The 13,274-nt window shown below is 43.4% G+C and overlaps 1 protein-coding gene across 1 annotated transcript in view; it reads right to left on the bottom strand.

Moving 5' to 3' along the window:
- The window catches only part of ADGRG4 (adhesion G protein-coupled receptor G4), a 146,182-nt gene that overhangs the window by 70,627 nt on the left and 62,281 nt on the right, over nt 1-13,274 (bottom strand). The window contains exons 8-9 of the mRNA XM_063433434.1: nt 2,149-2,294; nt 754-880 (exon numbers count right to left, since the gene is read on the bottom strand). Of these exons, the coding sequence (XP_063289504.1) occupies nt 754-880; nt 2,149-2,294 (273 nt within the window). The remainder of the gene's footprint in view (nt 1-753; nt 881-2,148; nt 2,295-13,274) is intronic.

Here is a 13,274-nt window from a genome sequence, read left to right on the forward strand (position 1 = left end):
AAAGCGAATAAACAAGGGAATTAGGTAGCAGGGAGGGGAAATAACCGAACGGTTACTGGGAAATCCTTCACAGATGGGTATTCCAGCATGACAATGACCCAAAACACACAGCCAAGGCAACAAAGGAGTGGCTCAAGAAGAAGCACATTAAGGTCCTGGAGTGGCCTAGCCAGTCATAGAAAATCTGTGGAAGGAGCTGAAAATTTGAGTTGCCAAACGTCAGCCTGGAAATCTTAATGACTTGGAGAGGATCTGCAAAGATGAGTGGGACAAAATCCCTCCTGAGATGTGTGCAAACCTGGTGCCCAAGAAATGTCTGACTTCTGTGATTGCCAACAAGGGTTTTGCCACCAGGTACTAAGTCGAAGGGGTCAAATACTTCTTGACATGCAAATCAATTTATAACTTTTTTAATATGCATTTTCTTTTTTTTTGTTATTCTGTCTCTCATTGTTAAAATACACCTACCATACTGTTAATTACCTAAACTATCTCTAAATATAAAAATCGTGATTGATTCTGCATGTACCTATATGTTTCAAATGTCTTTTATGCGTTGGAGGAATGCCTTTGGGGTACCTCGCAACAACCTGTTATCAGCTTATGCACTACAAAAATAAAGAATGAAAAAAAAAAATACACCTACCATTAAAATTATAGACTGATCGTTTCATTGGGAAAATGTTCAAAGTCAGCAGTGGATCAAGTACTTTTTTCCCTCACTGTATATATATTTACAAATGTTTTTCTTACCAGTATCTAGTGCCAAACATTGAAGAATCCATAGTACATGCAGCCATTGCCGTTTCTTTTGGATTTGTTTCCTCCCAGGTATATAGTCCTTTATCAGGAATAAATGCTGATTCCTTGGGGCAACGTCCTGGAACAAAAAAAATGATCTTTTAGTACATACCATTTAGAGTAGAGTGTATGTCTGTAAAGGTTCTGCTTGTGACTAAATAGAACATAAAGACAGCCACTCACTACAGACCAAAGTTCAGTTAGGACAGTAGTTCCCAACCCAGCCCTCAAGTACCCCCAAAACATCCGGGATTTAGGGATTACCCAGTTGTGTCAAAGGTGTTTTTAGAAAGAAAAAATAACACTTTAGAGATAACAGGGTAATCCCTAAATCCTGGACTGGTAGGAGATACTTGAGGACTGGGTTGGGAACCCCTGAGTAAGGAGAATACAAATAGTTTACTTTTATGTATTTTGAAATATTTCTTTTTATGTATGCATTACAACAAAGGATATATTACATGTAATGTTTTTATTTTAAATAATATTAAAACAGATGTCAGTTTTCTTTTAAAGTGCCTCGGGACATTTTATCTCCATCTACTTCGTTTCACTTACTTCAAAGAGGGAATCAGAGAAAACTTAGCTATGACCATAGCAATGTGTGTATCATGACAATAGGCCAGCTTTTATAGACATGAGCCTTGTTTGTCATTATTTTTTTACCCATTTTTTGAGTAAAATAAATTTTTTAAGGGTTCCCAACTGTCCCGCTTTTGGAGAGACAGTACCATTTTTAAGTTCCTGTACCACTGTCCTGATTTAGTTCCCTGGAGTTCCACATCCGAGGAGGACAATAGGGAGGTGTCCTCAGGCATTACAGCATATGAATATCGAACATCATGCTGAGCAGTGGGCTCTAGGACCACCATGCAGAGAACTTCAGCAGTACTCTCTGCATGGTCGTGTACGGTGGTGGCCAACCAGGAGGCTGCCTGATAATATTAAAATAAAAACCCTGATAACATTAGACATCCAGAGATGGCTCCCGTTTAACTTGGCTAATGATTAGGTTACGCTTCTTTTTCTTATTGCCTTTTTGCACAAACAGTGACACAAAATGTGCCTTTTTCGACCATACAATAAAAGTGAGAAGTCAGATTGTTGATTATGTTAATATGATATATCACTACTAAAAATAACAATTTTAAGCAATATAAATATATATTTAAAATTTGCTTAATCGCGCCCCTTGTAAACTTTTTGCTCCTGTTAACATTTTTAATAGTTTGTTTCTTATTTGTTCTTATGTCTCCTTTTTAAAACTATAAAACGCTGCAGAATATGTTGGTTCCATATACATGATAATAATAATAATAATAATAATAATCATCATCTAGTATTTACCTATTAGCTCTACTGAATTAACACTGACACTTAGTGATAAGTCTTCTTCAAAGTTATCCTCATCTTCCAGAAGTTTTTTTAGCTTAGAGTCCACTGATTCTGAACTGTCTGAAGAAATGGCTTTGATAATTGCTTTCGATTCGTTACTGTAAAAAGAAACCAATTTAAATGGGTATTCTTGTATATTAAATGGGAGCACACCACTGAATTACTAAAATACATCAATAACGACAGAATGTGAGCTCACCACTGAACACACCAATGAATTACTAAAACACACCAATAATGAAAGAACCACAACCACATTTTGTATACTAACTTGATATCCTCATAGTCCTCATTGGTCTCTCTCCTCTGACAACACAATTGGACAATAAAAATAAAAGAAATCAGTGTAATCAATTTAAAAAAAATAATGATAAATTGCATTCAGAATCATTAAAGCATGACCTGGAACATTCACTAGTCGTTATTTAACTGTGACTACTAGTATAAGAGTAGTAGTGGCCGATTAACACCTGGTAGCTCACAGTTAACCGTTCCTGTAGTCCTCAATTCATCGGAATTCAGAATAATCAAGAACAAGAGAAGATCAAGAAGAATTTTCATGCACTGTTATTGGGAGGTATTAAATGTTAGGGAAATATGGCTCGTTACACTGTTATAGACGTGGAAAAATCTGCTACAATCCTATTCAATAAAACTGGCCTGGTTTGAAACATGTGAAGTTTTAATGCATGCCGGTATGTGCACGTTGGTTTTAATAGAGGCAAAACACCACATGTATGTAGAAACATTGATGGACCTGTACTTTTAAGCAATCAGTTATGAATTTATAAAATAAATACACATAGCCACAGAACCAATAATAAAATAATGGTTGACCTAACTACTCCACTTGTAGGTTAATGCAATTAAATTATACAAGAAAATAAAACGTTAAAACAATCACAGTGTACACTGCATATACAATAAGCCCTATAACTATAGTTAAAAATTAATAAAGACACAATATATTGTGCATATATCACCTTAGGCCAGGGGTAGGCAACCTTCGGCTCTACAGATGTTGTGGACTACATCTCCCTTGATGCTTTGCCAGCAATATGGCTGTTAAAGCATTATGGGAGATGTAGTCCAAAACATCTGTAGAGCCGAAGGTTGCCTACCCCTGCCTTAGGCCATCATAAGGTAATATGGATGAGAGTTCTTTTGTTCTAAGTTTACTATCTGATATCCATCAGACTTCTTCAGGATATGATTTATTGTTTTTTTTCTAATAAATTTCCTTTATTGGTCTAATTGGTATTGTCATTTATTTTATATATTTGCAGGTGGTTTATTAAAGGTACAAGTAAATGTGTGGTTGGAGATATTTATATAGTGTAACAGTAGGTGGCAGCAATACACAAAAAGGCACTTCATTACTTTTTTTTTTTTTTTTTTTTTTAAACTTTATTTTTGCGTGATAGTCTCATTACAACATTTGCAGACAAATATGCATTGTACATTGTATAGTTGATATAAAGTTTGAAATCCTTCCTGGTGCATTACAAGTGTACCTTTGGGCCGCTGTTGTCGTGCCCGCATTGTAACAAAGACATTACACATTTTATATTTTTCATACAATTGAAGTAACGAACCAGCAGAATATATCTCTAAACAAACTATCTGTGCCAACGAGGCTGTTGTTAAATGATTAACCCCTTAACACCGCAGCCAAATGTACAAGTTGTGAACGAAACAAAACGTAAACAAAACCTGGCATTTGCGCTATATGTCTGTCCAACCGTAATTCACCTCTTTCATATTAAATGCACCCCCCCTTATTATATATCATTTTATTCAGGGGAAACAGGGCTTTCATTTAATATCAAATATTTAGCTATGAAACATAATTTAATATGAAAAAAATGGGAGAAAATACGTTTTTTTTTTATTTTTTTCGTTCTACATGACATTTTAACTGTTAATGTCATAATACTGTTTGCTTTTACTGCAATAAAATACACATATTTGTATTCAGCAAAGTCTCACGTGTAAAACAGTACCCCCTATGTACAGGTTTTATGGTGTTTTGGGAAGTTACAGGGTCAAATATAGCGTGTTACATTTGAAATTGAAATTCGCCAGATTGGTTACGTTGCCTTTGAGACTGTATAGTAGCCCAGGAAATAAATTTACACCCATAATGGCATACCATTTGCAATAGTAGACGACCCAAGGTATTGCAAATAAGCGATGTCCAGTCTTTTTTAGTAGCCATTTGGTCACAAACACTGGCCAAAGTTAGCGTTCGTATTTGTTTGTGTGTGAAAAATGCAAAAAACGCCAATTTTGGCCAGTGTTTGTGACTAAGTGGCTACTAAAAAAGACTGGACATACCCCATTTGCAATACCTTTGGTTGTCTACTATTGCAAATGGTATGCCATCATAGGGGTAATTTTCATTCTTGGGCTACCATAGGGTCATAAAGGCAACGTAAGCAATCTGGCGAATTTTAATGTGAAAAAAATTAAACACAAGCATTGTATTTGACGCTGTAATTTTTGAAAACACCATAAAACCTGTACATGAGGGGTACTGTTGTACTCAGGAGACTTCGCTGACCACAAATATTTGTGTTTCAAAACAGTAAAAAGTATTGCAGCAATAATATCGTCCCTGTAAGTGCTGTTTGTGCGTGAAAAATGCAAAAAACGTCACTTTTACTGGCGATATCATGGTTGTAATACATTTTACTGTTTTGAAACACTAATATTTGTGTTCAGCGAAGTCTCCCGAGTAAAACAGTACCCCCCACGTACAGGTTTTATGGTGTCTTGGAAAGTTATAGGGTTAAATATAGTGCTAGCAAATTAAATTCCCTATACTTTCGGCATGGGTGGTCAGGCAGGTCCCGCTAATTGTAATTAATTAGGATACCTAATTATGTAAAATTATTACATAAATATATGTGTAGAATTAATATATGTATATATATACATATGTGTATATATACGTATATATATATATTTTTTTTTTTAATATTTTTATTTATATATAGGTATATATATAGTGATATATACGTATATATTTATGTATATAGATATATATATTATTTCGTTCTACGTGTATTTTGATATAAATATATATATATTAATATCACAATACAGTTAGAACGAAATAAAACACATCTATATATTTTTTAATATTTTATTTTTAATTATTTATTTTATTTTATTTTTTTACGTATTTACATATTTATTTTTTTTATATTATTTATAAATATATATATAACAATAATTATATATATATTTAATCAGTATCAGTCTACGTGTAATTTGATATTAATATATATATATATATATATATATATATATATATATATATTAATATTTAAATACACGTCGTGTATGTGTAAATGTGTGTGTATGTGTATATATATATATATATACTTAGATCATATATATATAATATATATGATCTAAGTATATTTTATTTGTAACTGTCATTTTTTTTATTTCTTTTTTTAACTAATATTTTTTTTTTTTTACAGGACAGGGGGCAGAGACAGTGTCAGCCAGTGATGTCACATCACTGGCTGACACACAGGATCAGTGATCACAGTGACTGCCTGTCACTGTGATCACCTCCTGCAGATTGGGTAATTGACCACAGGGGGGAGTGCCTGGGTGGTACAAGCACTCCCCCCTTCCAATCTGCAGGGGGATCACTGTGCCAGTTACATGTGTCAGCCAATAGGCTGACACATGTAACACTGATCGCAGTGACAGGCTGTCACTGCGATCAGAGCGCTCTGAGATCGCAGTGACAGCCTGTCACTGCGATCTCAGACCTAGCAGATCGCGGTCACTGACCCCAGGGGGACTGCCTGGGGGGCCAGGTAAGTCCCCCGACCGCGATCTGCAGAAGGGGAAAGCCGCCGGCCGCATGTGTCAGCCGATTTGAAATCGGCTGACACATGCTTAATACTGGTCGCAGTGACAGCCTGTCACTGCGATCAGAGACTGCAGATCGCGGTCACCGGCCACAGGGGGGGTTGCCTGGGGGGCCAGGCATCCCCCCCGACCGCGATCTGCAGCGGGCGATTAGCGCCGGCCACGTGGGCGGCCATTATGGCGAGGACGTACTATTACGCCCGCCGGCGTTTAGAGCCGGTTCCTGCAGGGCGTAATAGTACGTCCTCCGGATTTAAGGGGTTAATTACTCAATTTGGTTGGGGGTTGTGTCTCCAATCCTACTGTAGCTGTCCTGGTCTGGCCAGAAGTCATTACGTCCGTGGTATTCTAGGATTGGGGGCCAACAGTCCCCTCAGATAATAGAGAGTATGTGAAGAAGAAGAAGAGAAAGAAGAGAGAAGAGGTGAGATCTGAGATGAGTAAGAAGAGTTGAGATCTGGAAAGAGGGGTGGAGGTGGGGTGGGGGGAGGGGGATGTGCCGTTCCCTAGTTGCGTGGGGGCGTCCAATGACCTAGTGTCTTCCTCGATTAACCTATGTCTCGGGAGAGTTCGCTACTAGTCCATGGTTCCCAGAGTTTTTCAAATCTGGACATGGATCCTCTCACTGTGGCCGTCAATTTATCCATTAAGTATACGTCTTTCAGGTTGGAGATTACCTTCCGAATGGGAGGCAATTCCACCTTGAGCCACGCCTGTGCCAGGGTTCTACGCGCTGCTAGTGTTACCTTGTGTATTAATTTTTGTTCCCTGGCCGTCCAATTATCCAACGCTCTATTCAATAAATATGTCCAAGGGTTAAGCTCTGGTGCCCTGTGGAGTATCTGTTGTAGCAGGTCAAATATTTTTGACCAGTATGTTTGTACCCGTGGGCATTCCCACCACATGTGGAGATATGTGCCTCTGTGGCCACATCCTCTCCAGCATTCGTCTGTCGGTGTTTGGCGCATGTGAAAAAGTTTCACCGGGGTGGCATACCACCGAAACATGGTTTTATAGGATTGCTCCTGGAGGGATACACATATGGACACCGCAGAGTTTGCTTCCCATATTTCCCTCCACTCTACTCCCTCCAGGACCTCTCCCAATTCCTTTTCCCATGTCTCTGTGTATGTTAATGTACCCCATTCTTCTGTTTCTGCGCAAATGTGTGCGTACAGTATCGTAATGAGGCCGGTTGGTGTGGTTTCTTTTAAGCACATTTTCTCATAGAACGTTAGTGTGGCTGTCCCTGCTCTCTGTATGTGGCGGCTGCGCACAAAATCTGTGATTTGCATATACCGAAAAAAGTCCCTAGGGGTGAGATGTGTCCCTTGTTTTATTTGTTCGAACGTAACTATGCCGTTGCCACCAAACATGTGGCATATTCTCTGTAATCCCACCTTTTCCATGTTCGCAAATTCCCTGGCTGCCATTCCCGGGGGGGAAAGCTCTGTTTCTTAGAAGTGGGGTAAGTGGGGAAGGGGATGTCGCTAGCTTGTATTTGGACGCAGACGCGTCCCATAATCTCAAGGAGTTTAGGATAGCCGGACAGGAGGTTCTCAGTATCGGCCTGTCTCCTCTGGGTACCCATATGTGATATTGTGGTAGATCGGGGCCGGTGAGAAGGGACTCCAAATCCACCCATCTCCTCGCCTCCAAAGGTGTGTGCCACATGGCTACCTGCGCTAATTGCGCAGCTAGATAATAGAAGTAGAAGTGTGGGAGCCCTAATCCTCCTCTCTGTTTGTGTCTGTATAATATGTTTCGGGATATCCTGTGCCGCCTATTCTGCCATATAAAGTCTCCGGTCGCCTTTTGTAAGGGTGCTAGATCTGATTTTAGTAGTTTAACTGGGAGCGCCTGAAAGAGGAATAGGATACGGGGCAGCACATTCATCTTTACAGCGTGTATACGCCCGATCCAAGAGATAGGTTTATCTATCCACTTGTCCATATCATGAATTAGGGTTCGTAGCAGTGGGGTGTAGTTTAGGAGGTATAGTTTGGCCGGGTCCTTTGGGAGTTGAATCCCTAGGTATTTTATGTGATCTGTAGCTATTGGGATGTTATATGTTGCCCCCAGCTCTGCCGTGTCCGCCGCGGACAGGCCCATTATTAGTGCACTTGATTTTTCTAGATTAGCCCTGTAACCGGAGAATTCACCGAATCGTGCTAGTACTTCTTGCAGAGCCGCCATGGAATCTTTTGGTTCTGTAATCGTTAACAGGACGTCGTCGGCATAGGCCGACACTAAGAACTCCTGTCCTCCAATTGTGACGCCGTGTATCCGTTGGTGCTGGCGTAGAGCTTGCAATAGCGGCTCCAGGGTCAGTACGAACAATAATGGCGAAAGGGGGCATCCCTGCCGGGTCCCATTGCTCAATTGAAAGGGTGTGGACCTCGCTCCCGTAATTTTAACTTGCGCATATACTTGGTTATACATTGCCTTAATCGTGGCTACATATTTTTCTGGGAATCCCTGGTGTTCGAGGAGGTGGAACAGATAGGGCCATTCGACCCTGTCGAAGGCCTTTTCGGCGTCTATTGCTATGATTGCCGTGGGAGAGCCAACTGTTTGCTGACGCCATATGAGGTCAATGTTCCGTCTGGTGTTTTCAAACAGTTGTCGCTCTGGTATAAAGCCCACTTGGTCCGGGTGTATCAATGTTTTCAAGTGCGGGTTAAGGCGATCTGCCAGGACTTTCGCTAATATTTTTATGTCATGGTTGATCAGCGAGATGGGCCTGTAGTTCTCCGGTAACAGGGGATCCCTGCCCGGTTTCGGAAGGAGTATGATGTTGGCCAATGACATCTCGCTCTCAGGGTTGCCTCCCTCCATAAAATTATTGAAGAGTCTTTCTAGGCGAGGTGTAAGTTCTTCTCTATACGTTTTGTAATAGGCCCCGTCGAATCCGTCTGGCCCTGGAGCTTTATTGCCTTTCAGTTGCGTTATCGCTCTGTCTATTTCCTCCCCGGTGATTGTTTCGTTCATTGTTGCTGTTGCTGCCGTCGGGAGTTTAGGCATGTCTAGGCTTCGCAGGAATGTGTGCATGTTCTCCCTCGCCACTGCCTGTGCAGTTGGGTCCCTCGTAGTGTGATTATAGAGTCTCTTGTAGTAGTCTGTGAATACCTGCGCTATTTCCGTCGGGGTGTTTTTTATGGTTCCATCCCTGTGTTTGATTGTGGTGATGTGTGTTCTACCCTGTCGTGGGCGTATGGTCCTGGCCAACAGAGTGTCCATCTTGTTTGACTTTTCGTAGAACGTCCTTCTGGACCAGGTGATGGCTTTAGCTGCGTCGTCCAGAAGCAGTTCCGTTATGGATCTTCTGGTGCCTTCCAGTCGTTCTAAGATTTGTGGGTTTGGAGTAGTCTTATGTTGTTGTTCTTGTTTTCTCAACAAGGCGAGCAGTTGTGTCAATCTCTGTGTCTTCTGTTTTTTCCTTCTTGTGGCTAATTTTATGCATGTGCCCCTGATCACTGCCTTATGAGCTGCCCAGATAGTGCTCGGGGACATGTCTTCAGTGTCATTTGTTTCGAAGTAGTCTTGTATGTCTTTACGGATCGTCTCCAGAGAATCTAGATCGCTCAGCAGATGTGGGCTGAGTCTCCAATTCCACGACGCTGTTGTGCACAGATTGCCCAGTGTTATAGCGATATCCGCGTGGTCTGACCACGTTATGGATCCTATCTCAGTGTCCACTACTCTAGCCATGCAGACATTGTTGACGAGGAAGTGGTCGATCCTGGAGTAGGTTCCGTGGGGGGCAGAATAAAAAGTGAAATCTCGTGAGCTAGGGTGTTGCGCTCGCCAGGCATCAATCAGTCCATTGTCTTGCGTAAAGTTGTGTAGTAATTTATCCTGACTCCCTCTGCACTGTGACCTCAATTGGCCTGGTCTAGAGCTCCTGTCCGCTGCCGGACACGGCACAGCGTTTAGGTCCCCACCCACAATGAGCATACCATGTGGGAGTTTCTTGAGTTTGGCGGTTAGGGTATCCCAGAATGCTATATCTGGTGTGTTTGGGGCATAGACATTAACCAAGTGAATGGTGTGTGCGTGTAAAGTGCCTGAGAGTATGACATATCTCCCTTCTGGGTCCGGGTCGAAGGTTGATACGTGAAGTGGGCATTTGCTGTGTATTAAAATTGCTACCCCGTTACGTTTTCGATGGGATCTAGCTTCATACGAGATGGGATATGTGCGGTCTCTGAGCTGGAATGTCGTGTGCTTGGGTATGTGTGTCTCCTGTAGGAAGGTGATATCCGATCCCTTCCGTTTGATCTCTCGAAACATCAGCCGTCTCTTTTTGGGGGCATTTAGCCCTTTTACGTTAAGTGATGTTAGCTTGAAGGCCATTCCTAGATTTGGGATAAATGCTGGTTTTTGCGTGTGCTTTTTCTGTTGTATGTGGACCTCGTGTGGGGTCTCTGTGGTGGGTCGTTGGAACGCCAACCCAAACGCCCTTCGAGTCTGGCACGGGGAGGGGGAAGAGAGGAGAGGGAGTGGAGAAAAGAATAGAATAGAGGGTAGTAAGTAAAAGTAGAGCTAGAGAATAGTGAGGTCTGGTCTTACAAGTCGCCAGACCGGTGTGGGGTGCAGTTCCCTGACCCATGTCCTCACCTGCGTGGGGAGTATGAGATAGGGGTCCCTGTACCGTACGACTGCCACACCGCTGTGGAGTTAAGTGACTATGTTATGTATGTTATGTCTAGTAGTGTCCAGTAGATGGGTTCAGCGATATTGCTCGCCTGGCGGCTCTTGAGGGCCTGACCATGTCGTCCTAAGGCGCTGAAGACTGGGGTGGAGTCCCCTGAGGGGTGGGGGGGGTTATAATGTGGGTTCAGGCCACGCCTACGTCGTCGCCCCTAGTTCAGTATTGCCCATAACAGGTACTTGTATCTCAATGCCTGGATCTGTCCATAGGCCTCTGTCTCGTCTCTAAGTGGTTGAGTCCATGCTATGGGGTGTAGTCAGGTATTCGTCGGGTGAGATCTCGTGGGTGTTTGATGACCTAAATATTATGTTCCTGTCGTTCTGATATAGGCTCTCGGTGTTCTGCTCAGGTGTCAACATACCCAGGGTCCTGTTGTCAAGGAGCACTTAGTGAGCATGTATAGTCCTGCCCCCCCTGTATTGTCCCTGCCACTTTAGCCCTACCCAAGAGGAGTTAGCCTTTGTCACAGTTGCAGAGTGAGACATTAGGTACAGGAGGCACTTTACACATGTTGACTCAATTTCAGCTCCCATCCCCCCCGGGTATAGCGGGTAGTGTCTCTTTGACCCTCCCACGTTGTACCCAGTGATATCCTTCCCTCTGCTGCTGTGTTTGGTCCGTATCACCTTTTAGTGTATGTGTCCCATCCAGTGGGGCGAGGAGGGGAGGGGGTGGGGGGGACTCGATCGTTTCTAGGCGTCAGTGTATCATTCTAAGGAACTTGAATTCCCTGTGGAAGCAGTAAGCCTTTGAGATAGGTCTAGGGGGGGGGCTCTCGTCTGCAGTCCCAAGCCTAAGTACCGTACCCCACTCACCCAGATACTGTCAGGTGTTTGGCCCGGTTAACCGGGTGGATGTATGGTGGCGTTAATTGCTGGCTTCTTTCCCCATCTATGGTGTCCTGGTGGCCCGACCCTGATTCAAGTAACCGTGGGGCCTGTCGTGAAGGAGGACGTTTTGCGTCAGTACTACCCCACCCCCCTTGTTGCATTTGCAGTACCGAAGTCCCTCCTTGGAGCAATAAACCATAGATATGGCAGTTGGTTAAGCTATCAGTTATCACGGGGATTCCGGACATGTAGCACCTCCTCCAACTCCACTCAGCCCTAGGCCTGGTGGGTATCTCATCCTGAACCTCCCCTGTCATACCTCTGTAAAATCTAGCATATTCTGGGGGGGGGGGGGGGGGGGGGTGTGTATATATATATCATTTTAAGGTACGTGAAATCCCTCTTGAAGCAGGAAACCTCTAACATAGGCGTAAAGTTTAGACTGTTTGTATATTTAACAAGAGATAGCTGTTGGCTCCCGTCCATGTCCCATCCTCCCTATGCACAATAACAATTTACCATATTATTAATTTGACATTTGTACGTTTCATATTGTGGATATCTGGCTTACTGTAGCCATAAGTAACCTCCAACTCCTTTGTGCCCTTATGGCCCAAAGCATATCTAGCATGTGTTGTGCCCCTGCGCTTGTGGTATCTGATACCGTGTCCCAGGTCAGACCAGTTCCCCTGACCATGAGTACGTATTCCGGGTATATTTATGCACGACACCTGAAAAACTGTGTCGGGAGAAAAAAACAATAGTAACAGGAAAATAACTTGTAGTTGGCCCAACCATTCCAAGTGCATGGGCCCTTCTGTAGGCAAAGCGTCCCGTAGGTCCCTGTGTCCAAAGCGCCTGTATTCCCGTGCCTATGTTTTGGGCTGGGAAGGCTTGGTGACCTCGTCCCTGGTGCCAGATGAGAGAGACTATGTAGGGGATTTAACATGTAGCCCCCCCGCCCGCATCCCGCCCCATTACCTCTAAGAGCCCTTAGACCTTCCTTGCAATCTTCACTGAGGTGGGTGCATGGCTGCAGGGTGCTCGTCTCGGTCTCTCATCTGCGCTCAATGTCCTCCCGTCCCCCTCCCAAATGATCCCAAAGCCCCTGACCCTCTATCCCCAGGAGCGCGCCGGCTCCCCGAGTGGGTGGGCCCGTTCAGCCTTTAAGGGTAAGTTAGCATTTAGGTGTCCCCAGTACCTTACACTCCGATGGTCTGCCATTCACCCAGGAGCGGCGGTAGATCTCCAGTGCCTGTCAATGTGGCTGGGAGCTGTGGTGGAGCTTGTATCCCGAGTCCCGTAAAGAATGTCGTGACATCTTCGCCCGGCTGTAGTACGGAGGTTTTGCCCTGGTGAAAAGCCAGAAGTTTGAAGGGGTACCCCCAGGCGTACTTCACGGTTGCTGCCCTCAGAGCTTCTGTGATGGGTCTCCATTCCCGCCTCCGTTGTAGCGTAGCTGGCGCCAAATCTTGGAATAGTGTGAGGTCCGAGCCTTGATGGCGGATTGGGCCATCTCTGCCTTTTCTTATCAGTGCCTCTTTGGTTTGAAAATGCAAGAAACGTATGATGATGTCTCTTGGGTTATTCGCGTCCAATCTTCTAGTACGAAGTGCCCTGTGGGCCCTCTCTATATGCCA

Source organism: Pelobates fuscus, chromosome 9, assembly GCF_036172605.1.
Source record: "Pelobates fuscus isolate aPelFus1 chromosome 9, aPelFus1.pri, whole genome shotgun sequence".
In the NCBI taxonomy this organism is placed as follows: domain Eukaryota; kingdom Metazoa; phylum Chordata; class Amphibia; order Anura; family Pelobatidae; genus Pelobates; species Pelobates fuscus.